Source organism: Microcaecilia unicolor, chromosome 5, assembly GCF_901765095.1.
Source record: "Microcaecilia unicolor chromosome 5, aMicUni1.1, whole genome shotgun sequence".
NCBI lineage: Eukaryota > Metazoa > Chordata > Amphibia > Gymnophiona > Siphonopidae > Microcaecilia > Microcaecilia unicolor.
This window is the reverse complement of record NC_044035.1, coordinates 163074686-163089648: the sequence shown is the minus strand read 5'-3', so window position 1 is coordinate 163089648 and position 14963 is coordinate 163074686. Positions and strand designations below refer to the sequence as shown.

The 14963-nt window shown below is 46.8% G+C and overlaps 1 protein-coding gene across 3 annotated transcripts in view; it reads left to right on the top strand.

Moving 5' to 3' along the window:
- COL13A1 (collagen type XIII alpha 1 chain) overlaps positions 1 to 14963 on the top strand; it is a 1024165-nt gene that overhangs the window by 177428 nt on the left and 831774 nt on the right. For all 3 annotated transcript variants that reach the window (XM_030203528.1, XM_030203531.1, XM_030203529.1), the window contains exon 4: positions 11386 to 11393. In XM_030203528.1, the coding sequence (XP_030059388.1) occupies positions 11386 to 11393 (8 nt within the window). The remainder of the gene's footprint in view (positions 1 to 11385; positions 11394 to 14963) is intronic.

Here is a 14963-nt window from a genome sequence, read left to right as displayed (position 1 = left end):
TGCTGAGTGGTGGATTGTTTTTTTGCCAGGGTTTTTTTTTTGTGTTGTGCTGAGGCAGCAGTGTTGTTTTAGATGGGCGGAAGGTAGAGGAGCACGTTCTTGGTCTGTCGGTATTTTTTGGCCGTTTCAGGGCTGCTGTAGGGGAACGCTGGAAGTGAAATGTGCTGTGGGAAGCAGCGCCGTCTTTTCCGTTGTGCTGGGGTTCTGGGCATCCTGGAGGTGGGAGACGGCTTGCCTGAGGACGCAGATGGTTGTTTTAAGTTGGCGGAAGGGAGAGGAGCACGGTCTCGGGCCGTCGGGGGGTGATCCGGTATGTTCTGTCCATTTCAGGTCTGCTGCAGGGGAATGCTGGAACATTTATGCGCTGCAGGAAGCAGCGCCATCTTTTTCCGGGTGCTTGGGGAATCCCCGAGGTGGCTTGCCTGAGGCTGGGGATGGTTGGGCACGTCCTTGGCCGCTTCAGCAAAAGGGGAAGAGGAAGGGGGTAGGGAGTTACCTGCAGCCGCGTGAGAAACCGGGTATTCTTTGTTTGTTTTGTATTATTAGTTTGCATTTCTGTTGTAGAAAGAGTGGATGCCTTTCGAATGATGGAGGTGGTGTGTCGGTGTGCGGTTGTTTCGTTAGTTTTGCAGCCAGTCTCCAGCGATTCCTAGGCAGGGAAGGAGTAGGGAAATTTGCTGCTGGCTGGGTCGCGGGTAATCCTTCCAGCTGAGACACAGCTTGTCCTGTTTGCCCACGTCCCAGATGGTGAGGGGCACACTGTTCTCCGGCTCCACCGACTCCACGTCTAGCGAACCCAAATATAGTCTGTGCTATAGGCCCTCCGGCACTCTTCAGTACCGGCATTAGGCATTTAAAAATTTCTTTCCCCCCCCCCACCCCCCCTTCCGGTCTATTTTTGCACATACCCACAACAGGATTATTCTTCTCTCGTTCAAGCGGTGGTTCTGTGCTCTCCGTGCTGCACAGATAATGAGCCATTCTGCTGGTGAATGCTACTCCCTTATTGCCACGTAATTTCCTCTGATAGGTCCGTCTTACGTTGCCTAGCGTTGCCTGGAAATGGTTTTGTGATGGTCCTTTGTGTTTCAGAACATTGAGTGTGTTTTTTCTGATTGGTCCGTCATGCGAGGGTGGGGCTGAGAGACATGGTCAGTGTTGTGGCTTCACCACCATGAATCTATGAACCCTTCAGGGAGTGACTGAGTGACTTCAGAACGTTGTCTTCAGAACGTTGAGTTTTATTATAGTAGATTATGGTATGTCATGTTAAAGAGATGTGTCTTCAGAGCTTTACGGAAGTTAATTAGGTTTTGAATAATTTTCAGGTCAAGAGGTAAAGCATTCCAGATTTGTAAACTCAAGTATGAAAAGCTGGACGTATGCATTATTTTATAGTATAGACCTTTACAGCTGGGGAAATGAAGATTTAGGAATGTGCGTGCTGATCTATCTGATTTATCTGGGGCTCAAAGAATAAAGCTGAGGGCAAAATAACCCCAATAACTCATGATTGTTGCATCATTGGTAGTGATATCCCATTAGATCAGTGGCATAACTAGGTGGGGTGCCAGGGGAGCGGCCGCTTCCCCAAACGGAGTTCTGCCAGTGCTGGCACCTATTTGTTTCTCGTCATGTTGCATTGAAAATGTGCGCCGGCAGAAATCTGCTCTTGTGACGCTTTCGCTCCCCCTGTGCCGTCAACCTGGCTCCGCTTCTGCATTAGATATGCTGAAATCTTCTGCTCAGTGTGTGGTGGCAGCCAAAAAAGCAAACAGGAAGCTAGGAATTATTGAGAGAGGGATGCAAAATAAGACCAAGAATATTATAATGCATCTGTATCGCTCCGTGGTGTGACCTCACCTTGAGTATTGTGTTCAGCTCTGGATACCTTATCTCAGAAAAGATATAGTGGAATTAGAAAAGGTTCAAAGAAGAGTGACCAAAATGATAGAGGTGATAGACCTGTTCCCATATGAGGAAAGGCTAAATAGGTTAAGGCTGTTCAGCTTGGAAAAGAGCTGGCTGAGGGGGAATGTGGTTGAGGTCTACAAAATCCTGAGTGGTGTGGAGGTGAATCGATTTTTCACTCATTCAAAAAGTACAAAGACCAGGGGACACTCAATGAAATTACATGGAAATACTTTTAAAACAAATAGAAGAAATATGTTTTCACTCAAAGAATAGTTAAGCTCTGGAACTTGTTTCTGGATGATGTGGTAACGGCGGTTAGCATATCTGGTTTAAAAAAAAAGTTTTGGACAAGTTCCTGGAGGAACAGTCCATAGTTATTGAAATGAGCAAGGGGGAAGCCATTGCTTGCCCTGGGATTGTTGCTACTTGCTACTTACTATTTGGGTTTCTGCCAGGTACTAGTGACCTGAATTGGCCACTGCAGTATGCAGGATACTGGGCTAGATGGAGCATTGGTCTGACCCAGTTTGGCTGTTTTTATGTTCTTATGCTAAAGGAACAGATGAAGAGATTTCTGCTAAAGTATTGAGTAACAAGCCTTTAAGTACCAGTAATTGTAGCTAATAACCAATTATTTAAGTTAATTGGCACCAATTAAGATTTTGCACATGCATTCTATAAGGCATGGTGCCTAACTCTACTAGTGCATAACTCAAAAGGGGCGTGACCGGGGCATTCCAAAAAGTTGCGTTCGTACATAGAATACTGCCTCAGTGGGCTTAACTTGGGCACCAGCATTTACACCAGGTTTCAGCAGTCATACATCTTGCGCTTAAAATCAGTCACAGGAATCGGCGCTACATACTGTTCTATAAAGTGTGTGCGCCCTTTATAGAATAGCACTGAGGGTTCAACATGGAAATCGAAGTGTATTCCATAACAACTTGCATAATCTAATTGGTTAATGGGCTAATTCACGCTGATAATTGGATGCTAAGCAATTATCAGCACTAATTGGCATTAATTAGAATTTACATGCACTGCTTGCTAAACGCATTCTGTAAATTGGTCTGCTGAAAAGGGAGCATTTTGAAAAACTACACACAGGGTTATAGAATAATTTGCTCCACATCCAACTCAGTCGCCGGTATTTACACTAAGTTTTAATGAGGTGGTCGGTGGGAAGGGGACAGTGCTTGTTAAGGATGACACCTGTGAAACTTGCACTGGCTGCTGACTGCGACAGTGCCCTGGCATCCAGTACTGCAACAGGATCCCACCATAAGTTCTCAATTGTCAAAGATCCAGATCCGAAGGGGGCAAGGAAGGGCACAGAGCTGCAGCTAGAAATATGCAGATCCCATAGCAACAGGCTTTGTGACATCACAAAACGCAGACAGTGGACTGAGCATTTGACAGATGGGGCAAGGTGAAAAGTGAGCAGCGACTAGCTTGCCAGTAATGAGGAATGTGAAGTCAGAGAATGTAAAGTTATCCATTCCAACAGAATCACGTTACAAAAAAAGCAGATTTCAAAGACGATGCAAAGGGAAATAAGGTGAGATGCAAATCTTAAAAAAAAAAGTTTTTCACTAAAAATTGTGGATTTCTTATAAACTACAAACAAGCTAGCAATGCTTCTTTTCTGTTATCTACGTGAATTTAGCTGTGTTTTGAATATTCTAGTGATTTCAGAGGGAACTTCAGGTTTTGTGCAGAATCTTTTTTTGAAAGTTGCTTTAAATAGTGGAAAATCAGACACGGGTACACTTTGGATTTTCTTCAGATCAGCTAGGAAAATTCCCATGGATCTCACCAGCGGATCGGGGAAAATTCCATTTTCCTGATGAACTCAAATCAAGCTGAAGCCTGTTCATTTCAAGTTTGAATTGTTTGCACATCCTGAACAGCAAACAGTATTCATTAGAGACATTCTGGCAATAACGATATAAGGGGCTTTGGGTATGCTCCAAGTTGTGAGTATGCAAAATATGCATTTTGAAGAGAGGCAGTGGTTTCAGAGAGTTGAATATGATAACTAGAAAGAGTCAGAGTCCCTACATATCGGATCCTCTGTCTACCCATATCATCTCAGGCAAATATACTGTCTGCCTGCTTTTAATAGCATCCAGTAGTAGAAATTCTCCCTCTGCCAAAGTAATATGCTCCAGGGCTGGATTATCTTTACAATTAGAAAGTTCTTCTTTTCTTTCTTAAATCTCTTTTATTGTACTTTAAACTTATTGGGGGTCAATATTCAAAGCCACTAATCTGGAAGAAACCATTTCGGGAGTTAAGCAGATAAATGCCTGCTAATCAGTTGTTTTCTGGCAGAGAACCTGATGTCTAACCAAAATTTTAAAATAAGATAGCCTAGAGATGTGGTGGGGACATATTTAAAAGTTCCTGGGGAACCGGGTTCAATTCCCACTGCAGCTCCTTTTGAGTCTGGGCAGTCACTTACTGCCAGATTCTATGATAGTGTGCGTAGAGATCTGTGCAGAAATCCAGGCATATTCTATAACAACGTGCATAACTTAATAGGCTTAACAAGCTAATCAGCGTTGATAACAGCACTTAACAAGCAATAATGAACACTAATTGGCAATAATTAGAATTTACGTGCACAACTCGCTAGGCGTATTCTGTAATGAACTATTCCTCAGTTCTAATGTGCGCAGTTCAAAAGGGGCTTGGCTATGGGCAGGGAAATGGACATTTCATGGGCATTCCAAAATTTACACGTGTAGTTATAGAATATGGCCCAGTGCATGTAAATCTATGCGGCGGAATTTTCATCACGTTTTCAATGGTATAAATGGCCGCACACAATTATAGGCACTGGGATATCAATTAAGCAAATTTTATATACCGCGCCTAAATCTAGGCGCCGCTTACAGAATACGCTTAGGCGGAAATGTTTACTGCATAGATTTTTAGGTGACATATATAGAATCTGGCCCTTAATCTTCCATTGCCCCAGGTACAAACGAACAAACCTTAGACTGTGAGCCCACTAGGGACAGAAAGTACCTGCATATAATGTGTATAGCGCTGCATACAGTTTATTAAAATTTGATATACTGCTCAGCCATTAGGAAAAAGGAGGTGATAGTGCCGTTGTATAAGTCTCTAGTGAGGCCTCATTTGGCGTACTGCATGCAGTTCTGGAAACCGCACCTGCAGAAAGATATAAACAGGATGGAGTTGGTCCAGAGGGCGGCTACGAAAATAGTAAGCGGTCTTGAATGCAAAAATTATAGGGACAGGCTTATGAACCTCAACATGTATACGCTGGAAGAGAGGAGGGAGAGAGGAGACATGATAGAACCATTTAAATATCTCCAGGCCATTTATGTACAGAAAGAGAGCCTTTTCAAATGGAGCGCTCTGGAATGAGGGGGCATATGACAAAGTTAAGAGGGAATAAGCTTAGGAGTAACCTAAGGAAGTATTATTTCACAGAAAGGGTGGTGGAGGCGTGGACTGGCCTCCCGGTGGAGGTGGTGGAGTCGAGGACTATTCTAGAATTTAAAAAGGCATGGGATAAGCATGTGGGATCGCTTAGGAACAGGAAGAATTAGGGGTTACAGAGGATGGGCAGACTGGATGGGTCATATGGCCTTTATCTGCCGTCATGTTTCTATGTTTCTAAATGGTAACCAGTGAAAATTTAAAAACAAGGGAGTAGCATGGTCATACTTTTGAGTATTACCCAAAACTCTCAAAGCAGCATTCTGTATTGTTTGTAAACGCTTCATATTATAGTGGGATAATGCGGCATAAACTAAATTGCCATAATCAAAAAAAAATCAATAAAGAGTGAAACAAAGTATGTAATACAGCTTCATTAAACAAATGCTTTATTGATCTCAATTGGTGTAAGACATAAAAACTCATTTTTGTCATCTTTGAGATCTGTTCAGCAAAAGATAATTTGGCCTTCTAAACAAAACTGTTCTGTATCACTCCTATCTTGTTGGTCTGTTATCCAGCAAACTATGGTTTTGTCTACTGTTAAGCACTATACAAATGATTAGTAATTGTAGTTATCTGGGTAATGTTGATATGAAGTATCCCCCTAGTTCTGTACTCCTAGGGCCGAATTCAGTAAATTGCACCCGAAGTTAGGTGCTGGAAAAAAATTAGCTAAAACATGGTATAATTGTGGTGCTCAACTGAGGTGTGGAAATGCCAGTGCGCTACAGTACGCCCAACTGTTGGGAACACTCCTGACCCACCCATGCCCCTTCCATGGCCACACCCCCTATTCAGCTGCACACAAGAAAATGTAGGTGCGGTTTTTTTTAGAATCTCTCATATGCAGTTATGTGCGCAACCTCAAATTAGTGCCAATTAACACCAATAGATTGTTAGCTAATCTGGTGGCATGCAGTGTAGGAGTGGCCTAGTGGTTAGAGCACCGGTCTTGCAATCCAGAGATGGCCGGTTCAAATCCCACTGCTGCTCCTTGTGATCTTGGGCAAGTCACTTAACTCTCCATTGCCTCAGGTACAAGCTCAGATTGTGAGCCCTCCTGGGACAGAGAAATATCCAGAGTACCGGAATGTAACTTACCTTCAGCTACTACTGAAAAAGATGTGAGCAAAATCCAAATAAATAAATAAATGCACAGCTCCCGATTGCTCGCCAATTTGGTCACCAAAATATAGGCGCCCTTTATAGATTCTGGGGGTTAATTCCTAAATGTAAGCCCCATTTGTGCGCTAAGATTAAAGCATACTAGCACTTACACGTATGAATATAGCATTGATGTGCATAAGTGTCATTTGGGTGCCAAGAGGATTTCTACAAGCTTTGGGACCCTTTTACTAAAATGCACTAAAATTTGCACTTACCATGGCTTAACGCAGGAGTTTACTGCATGGTAGCTACAAATTTTACACAGCGCGTTTTGGAGGCATTCCCACAGATCATGCGTTAATATTCCCATTAGTAGGCGGTACCTCCTGAGAGTTAACACGGAAGCCGCTTATTTAATCCAAACTAGTTTCCCTGTTTCTAGGATCATTGTTGGAACAGTTCAACCACAGAGAACCTAATTCAGACTGAAATTTGCAGTCTTGCAAGGAGCTTAAAGTCAGATTTGTCCCTTCATGATTTCTGCATGCAGAGTAGAGATAGGCTTGAATACTCAAAAATCAAAAAATACTGAAGAGCAAAAACAATATAAATACCGCACAGTTTGCCCTTAGAAGTCATAACAGCAACCCCAGAGATTATCTATAAATAATATATTAAAAAAGGAAACCTCAATAGCCTGGGGCGCCTACATAGATGGTCTTCCCCTTTAAATGGCTCTTATCACCGGTTTCTATTAATCCTCTGAAACAAACCACAATGGAAAACAACTCTGAATCAGAGAAAAAACCACTGCAGCCAAAATACAGAGGAAGATATTAAAAATACAGTAATCTATAGGGTTAATATCTTATAATCTAATATCACACTGAAAATATAAAAAATGCTACTAGTACACAGGAAAGATTCCACTTTGCTTATCCACCCAGGTGGTTGCTGTGACTCATAAATACTAGTTTTAATCATTAGGTGATAATTATTGGCTTTAACAAGCACTAATTAATTGGCAGTCATTAGTATTTAAAACACAAAATAGTACCAAGGGTCTTCAAAAACGGGACAAGTCCTTTTATTGCACAGCGTAGATCAATCTTGTACATCAGTGACTCAATCTTGTACATCAATGACCCGACGCAGGCCGTGTTTTGGTGTACAGCGCCTGTGTCAGGACTCTACATCAGAAATAATGATTATACAAAGAAATGTAGAAATAAAAACATGAATCAAAAAATTAATAAAATTGATAAAGGAACCACCAAAGACGGATACACAGGTAAAGAGATACAGTGTAATATTAAAATATCAGAAAAGGTGTGCAATATTGAAATATTACATGGTGCGTTTAACACAAAGGGCCCCGTTTACTAAGCCACGCTAGAGGCGTGTTAGTGTTTTTAGTGCGTGCTAACCATTAGCGCGCGCTGTGTAGGAGCCCACAATATTCCTATGGGCACCTACACAGCGTGCGCTAATTTTGTGCAAGTGGTAAAAATGCTAGTGCACCTTAGTAAATAGAACCCAAAATGTGGTGTGAATCGAGTGAGCTCAGTGCATTGTGATGCATCAGAGAATAAAAGAGATGTGACATCAACAAATCAAGTGCACAATCGTGAAAGGTGAATTGGTCATGTATTAGACTGGAATAGCTCACCGTTAGATATCAAAAATCCAATATGAACCTTCCCAGCATCATGGCTGGAGACAAAAGATAGGGTCCTTGTCCTTAAAAAAACAATAACGTGAAAATCTAAGCATATTTCAGTATCCCAAAATAATGATGATCCTTAAATTCAATCTAATGACAGCCGCAGAGGGGCATAATCGAATGTGGACGACCATCTCTAAGGGTGCCATATCGACATCCCCGCGAAGGGGCGGGGTATCCCGTATTATCGAAACAAGATGGGCGTCGATCTTTCGTTTCGATAATACGGTCGGGGATGCCCAAATCTCAACATTTAGGTCGACCTTAGAGATGGTCGACCTAAATGTTGAGATGATCGACCTTAGAGATGGGCGACCTCGGTTTTCGCCGATAATGGAAACTGAGGATGCCCATCTCAAAAACGACCAAATCCAAGGCATTTGGCTGTGGGAGGAGCCAGCATTCATAGTGCACTGGTCCCCCTGACATACCAGGACACCAACCGGGCACCCTAGGGGGCACTGCAGTGGACCTCACAAATTGCTCCCAGGTGCATAGCTCCCTTACCTTATGTGCTGAGCCCCTCAACCCCCCCCCCCCCTCAACCCACTCCCCACAACTGTATATCTCTACCATAGCCCTTATGGGTGAAGGGGGACACCTACATGTGGGTACAGTGGGTTTCGGGTGGGTTTTGGAGGGCTCACATTTACCACCACAAGTGTAACAGGTAGGGGGGGAATGGGCCTGGGTCCACCTGCCTGAAGTGCACTGCACCCACTAAAAACTGCTCCAGGGACCTGCATACTGCTGTCAGGGAGCTGGGTATGGCATTTGAGGCTGGCATAGAGGGTGGCAAAAAATGTTAACATTTTTTTTGGGTGGGAGGGGGTTGGTGACCACTTGGGGAGTAAGGGGAGGTAATCCCCAATTCCCTCCGGTGGTCATCTGGTCAGTTCGGGCACCTTTTCGAGGCTTGGTCGTGGAAAAAAAAGGGACCAAGTAAAGTTGGCCAAATGCTCATCAGGGACGCCCTTCTTTTTTCCATTATCGGCCGAGGACGCCCATCTGTTAAGCACGCCACCGTCCCGACTTCGGTACACTGCCGACACGCCCCTGGGAACTTTGGTCGTCCCCGCGATGGAAAGCAGTTGAGGACGCCCAAATTCTGCTTTTGATTATGCCGATTTGGGCGACCCTGAAAGAAGGACGCCCATCTCCTGATTTGTGTCGGAAGACGGGCGCCCTTCTCTTTCAAAAATGCCCCTGATAATCAACTAAAAAGTAAAGGTAATAAATATATTATGCATAAATCTGCCCTATGCTCCTATTCTATAACCTGCGTGCCTAACTTATCCCGTGTGCAACTCCAATGGGGGCGTGACCAGGGAGGGTGCAGGGCCAAGTCAAAGGCATTCCCAGGGTTTAGTTGTGCAGTTGTAGAATAATTGCATTTCCACGAAATTGCGCACCCAGCTAGCATTCTATATAGACAGTTCGACATGGAACTACTGTTACTGAATTTGTGCTTATCGTGTATCATCTGAGCGCCTAACTTTGGGTGACCTTTATTGATTCCCCCCCCCCCCCCCATATAATAACATAGTAAATGTCGGGAGTTAAAGACCTGATCGGTCTATCCAGTCTGCCCAGCAAGATGGCCAGAGCTGAGTCTGACACTCTGCACAGGTTTCACTACTTCATGATTATTTTATTTATTTATGACATTTGTATCCCACATTATCCCGAACAAACTCAGGTTTAATGAGGCTTACATTCAAGAAAAAGGAACCAAACGGTAACGGAAAACGAAAAAAAAAAAATCCCACGGAGAAGCCAACATAAAGTCCAGAAGTGGGAAATGAAGGATGGCTAGACAGACCGACCACTGGTTCAACCAATCCAATTTATTTGTATACTGGGGGCAGTCACATTTGCCTTGTGATACTGAGACTTTTTTTTAAAATTACATTTGTACCCTGCGCTTTCCCACTCATGGCAGGCTCAATGCGGCTTACATATACAGGTACTTATTTGTACCTGGGGCAGTGGAGGGTTAGGTGACTTGCCCAGAGTCACAAGGAGCTGCCCGTGCCTGAAGTGGGAATTGAACTCAGTTCCCCAGTTCCCCAGGACCAGAGTCCACCACCCTAACTACTAGGCCACTCCTCCACTCCACTTTCAGTGCAAATTTACTTATCTCTTTGACAGTGCATCATTTATATGTCCATGGTCTTTTTAAAGACCTATACATAATTTCCAGTCCCCACTAGCATCATTCCTCTTTTGATTTTTACACCATCAGACCAGTGGCGTAGCTAGGTGGGGCCACGGGGGCCTGGGCCCTTGGTTGGTTGGCGGGGGTCCCCAACCCCTGCCACCTGAAAACTTCATCCAGAGCTGGTCTGTGGCGACATCACCGCATTGCTTGCCCTGCTCTCTCTTCCCCTCACGTTGGGCACGCTTCTTTTAGTGAAATTGAGCATGCTGAGTTTCACTAAAAGGAGCATGCCGGACGTGAGGAGAAGAGAGAGCAGGGCAGGCAATACGGCGACGCCGGAGACCAGCGCTGGACAAAGTCTTCAGCTGATGGGAGTTGGGGACCCCCGCCAGCCCAAGGTATTTGTGGAAGCGTTGCTTCAGCTGGTGGGGGTTGGGGACCGCCGCCAGCCAAGATGTTATGGCAGTGGGCGGCGGTGGAAGGGGGGTGGTGAGGAGGTGACGAAAATGTGCCCCCCCATCGTGGGCTCTGGCCCCCTCCCACCTTGAGGTCTGGCTACGCCCCTGCATCAGACTCCTGAAGCAGGCATCTTGTATGCCGAAACACAGTTGCCATTTCAAATCTTAATATTAATTTTAAGAAATAAATTGAATTGGTTGAACCAGTGGTCCGTCTAGCCGTCCTTCATTTCCCACTTCTGGACTTTCTGTTATAGCCATGAAAAACATCAAAAATATAATGTCAGATAATTAATTGTAACATTTTAACATATTAGGATTAAATACTGGTATGTTTAATTTCTGTCTCTCCCCGCCAGTTTTGGGGCACAGACCGTATAAGTCTGCCCAGCATCAGATAAAGTTGCAATATAAACTGCTAGTTGAAAAAATGCAGGAAAAGTAATTTATAGGAACATGCTTAGTTATCTAGATGTTGTCTTGAAAACTGATACAGTAATTACATATTATCACTTATGGATTTGTTTCTTTTCTTTCTCTTTCAGGGCTGCCTGTAAGTAGAAGATGTGCTTTTTGGCTTTCTACAAACAGTTGGTAAAGATGTCATGAGAGTGTGGAGGTGTGGGAGGGTTTTCTGACTTAGCATCCTGCTTCCTGGACAGTTCCTCAGAGCTGATACCTCAGCATTTCTCAAGTATTTTGGCTATGCAGATCCTTCACTTTTAGTTTCAGTATTAGAGACTGTTGAAAGAGAACAAGCTTAGAGGTCCTTTTACTAAGGTGCGCTGAAAAATGGCCTGCGGTAGTGTAGGTGCGGGTTTTGGGTGCACGCAGAATCATTTTTCAGCGCAACTGTAAAAAAGGCCTTTAAAAAAAAACTTTGCTGAAAATGGACATGCAGCAAATTGAAAATTGCAGTGTGTCCATTTTGGGCCTGAGACCTTACTGCCAGCCATTGACCTAGTGGTAAAGTCTCACACGGTAACTGGGTGGTAATGACCTATGTGTGCCAAATGCCACTTGGCACACATCCGATACACGCCCTTGAGGTGGGAGACATTAATGCCATGAACGCCCTTAATTTGGGCGACGGCACAAAAGCGGCTAAAGTTAAGCGCCGTTCTTCCCGCGCGGCTCCTTCGCGGAGTGTTGCGCCGGACGCCATCTTGGATGCGCAGCATGTCTCTCCCCTGCTCTTGCGAGCGCCGGTTGAGGGTGCGTCTAGGGCTGTAGCCCAGGCTGCGGAAGTGCACAGTCTGGGGGGTTTCTCCCCCGAGTTTGTTTTGCTGCTGCATCAGGCCTTCCTTATGCAAAACGCTGCCCCTGCTCCCTCGTCTGGTAAAGAGGTTGAGGCCCCCGGAGGTAAACGCCCTCGGGTTGATTCCCAGGCCTTGGAGGACTTTGTCTCCTCCGATGTAGATGAGTTCTCCCAACGGTCCTTTGCGGATTCCTTGGAGGAGACGGATCCCCGCTCGGATGGAGCGGATGACCCCTCTGCAGCGCGGCTCTTTAGCTCAGAGGATTTGCCCAACCTGTTAGTGCAGGCCATGGGCATTTTGAAGATTTCCTCTCCGGAGGACGTCTCTCCCTCAGCCCCTGTTGGCTCTGCCATTATGCTGGGGACGAAGCGCCCGCCTAGAACCTTCCACGTGCATGATGCCATGCACACCTTAATTTCGGCTCAATGGGATGTCCCGGAAGCGAGCCTTAAAGTGGCTAGGGCTATGTCCCGCCTCTATCCTTTGCCTGAAAGTGAACGTGAGGCCTATCTGTGGCCTACCGTGGATTCTTTAATCACTGCGGTGACTAAGAAAACGGCGTTGCCGGTGGAAGGTGGCACGGCCCTAAAGGACGCCCAAGACAGAAGATTGGAGGCGGCCTTAAGGTCGTCCTTTGAGGCGGCTGCTTTAAGTTTGCAGGCCTCAGTTTGCGGCTCCTATGTGACCGGGGCGTGCCTGACTATGGTGCAGCGGGCTTCCCCCTCGGATCCTTCCTTGAGGGCTGATTGGCCGGCCCTGGAATCGGGCTTAGCCTATTTGGCAGACTTGCTGTATGATGTCTTGAGGGCCTCAGCTAAAGGCATGGCTCAGACAATCTCTGGGCGGCGGTGGCTTTGGCTGAAGCATTGGTCTGCTGACCACGCCTCTAAATCCTGCCTGGCTAGATTGCCTTTTAAAGGCAAGCTGCTCTTTGGGGTCGAGCTGGACAAAATCGTGACCGATCTCGGCACGTCTAAGGGCAAGAAGTTACCAGAGGTCAGGGCTCGGGCTAGTACTCGCCCCGGTACCTCCAGAGGACGGTTTCAGGAAGCCCGTCGGTACCGCCCGGGCAGGTCGGGCTCCTCTGCCCCCTCTTCCTTCAAGAGGAACTTCTCCCCCAAGCAGCATTCCTTTCGCAGAGACCGCCGTCCCGGAGGTGCTCCCTCCGGTCCTCCCCCAGGGTCTCGTACCCAATGACGGGGCCTTGGTCCACGCCCCAGTGCAGATTGGAGGACGGCTGTCCTCGTTTCTGGGCGAGTGGACCACAATAACTTCAGACGCTTGGGTGCTGGAAGTCATCAGAGACGGCTACAAGCTAGAGTTCTGCCGACCCTTAAGAGACGGGTTTGTACTCTCTCCCTGCAAGTCTCCGGTCAAAGCTGTGGCAGTGCAGCAGACCTTGGACAACCTGATCCGCCTGGGTGCGGTCGTTCCGGTGCCAGAAAATCAGCTTGGCAAGGGGCGTTACTCCATTTACTTTGTGGTACCAAAGAAAGGAGGTTCTGTACGGCCTATCCTCGACCTCAAAGGGTCAATCGGGCCTTGAAAGTGCGGCACTTTCGCATGGAGACTCTCCGCTCTGTTATAGCGGCAGTGAAGGCAGGGGAGTACCTGGCATCCTTGGACATCAAGGAAGCGTACTTGCATATTCCCATCTGGCCTCCTCATCAACGCTTTCTGCGTTTTGCAGTCCTGGGCCGACACTTCCAGTTCAGAGCCCTCCCGTTCGGGTTGGCTACTGCTCCGCGGACCTTCTCCAAAGTAATGGTGGTCATCGCGGCCTTCCTGAGGAAGGAGTACAAGTCCATCCTTATCTGGACGACTGGTTGATCCGAGCCCCTCTTATGCAGAGTGCGGCAAAGCTGTGAACCGGGTGGTTGCTCTTTTGAGCTCCCTGGGGTGGATCATCAACTGGGAGAAAAGCCAGCTGCGCCCAACTCAGTCCCTGGAGTATCTGGGAGTTCGATTCGACACCCAAGTGGGCAGAGTGTTCCTGCCAGACAATCGGATTGTCAAGCTTCAGGCTCAGGTGGACCAGTTCCTAGTAGCCTCTCCTCTTCGGGCTTGGGACTATGTGCAGCTGTTGGGCTCTATGACGGCCACGATGGAAGTAGTGCCCTGGGCCAGGGCTCATATGAGACCACTACAACACTCTCTGCTGCAGCGCTGGACTCCGATGTCGGAGGATTATGCTGTGCGCCTTCCCTTGGACCCAGCAGTGCGCAAGGCGCTGAGCTGGTGGACGCAGACAGACAAGTTGTCTGCAGGAATGCCTCTGGTGACCCCGGAGTGGATTGTCGTCACGACGGATGCCTCTTTGTCGGGCTGGGGAGCCCACTGCTTGGGAAGGACAGCGCAGGGGCTCTGGTCTCCTGCAGAGGCAAAGTGGTCTATCAACCTCCTGGAACTCAGAGCCATTCGGTTGGCGCTTTTGGAGTTCATCCTGGTACTGGCGTTGAAGCCAGTACGGGTCCTGTCGGACAATGCCACTGCTGTGGCCTATGTAAACCGCCAGGGAGGTACCAAGAGCGCCCCTCTAGCCAAGGAGGCCATGAATTTATGCCAGTGGGCGGAAGCGAACCTGGAACAGCTGTCAGCGGCCCACATTGCCGGAGTCATGAATGTCAAGGCGGACTTTCTCAGTCGCCATACCTTGGAGCCCGGAGAGTGGCAGCTATCTGCTCAGGCGTTCTTGGACATCACGAAGCGCTGGGGCCAGCCGAGCCTAGATCTGATGGCGTCATCGGCCAATTGCCAAGTGCCGCGCTTTTTCAGCAGAGGACGGGACCCTCGATCCCTGGGAGTAGATGCTCTTCTGCAGCAGTGGCCGACACAAGAGCTTCTCTATGTGTTCCCGCCCTGGC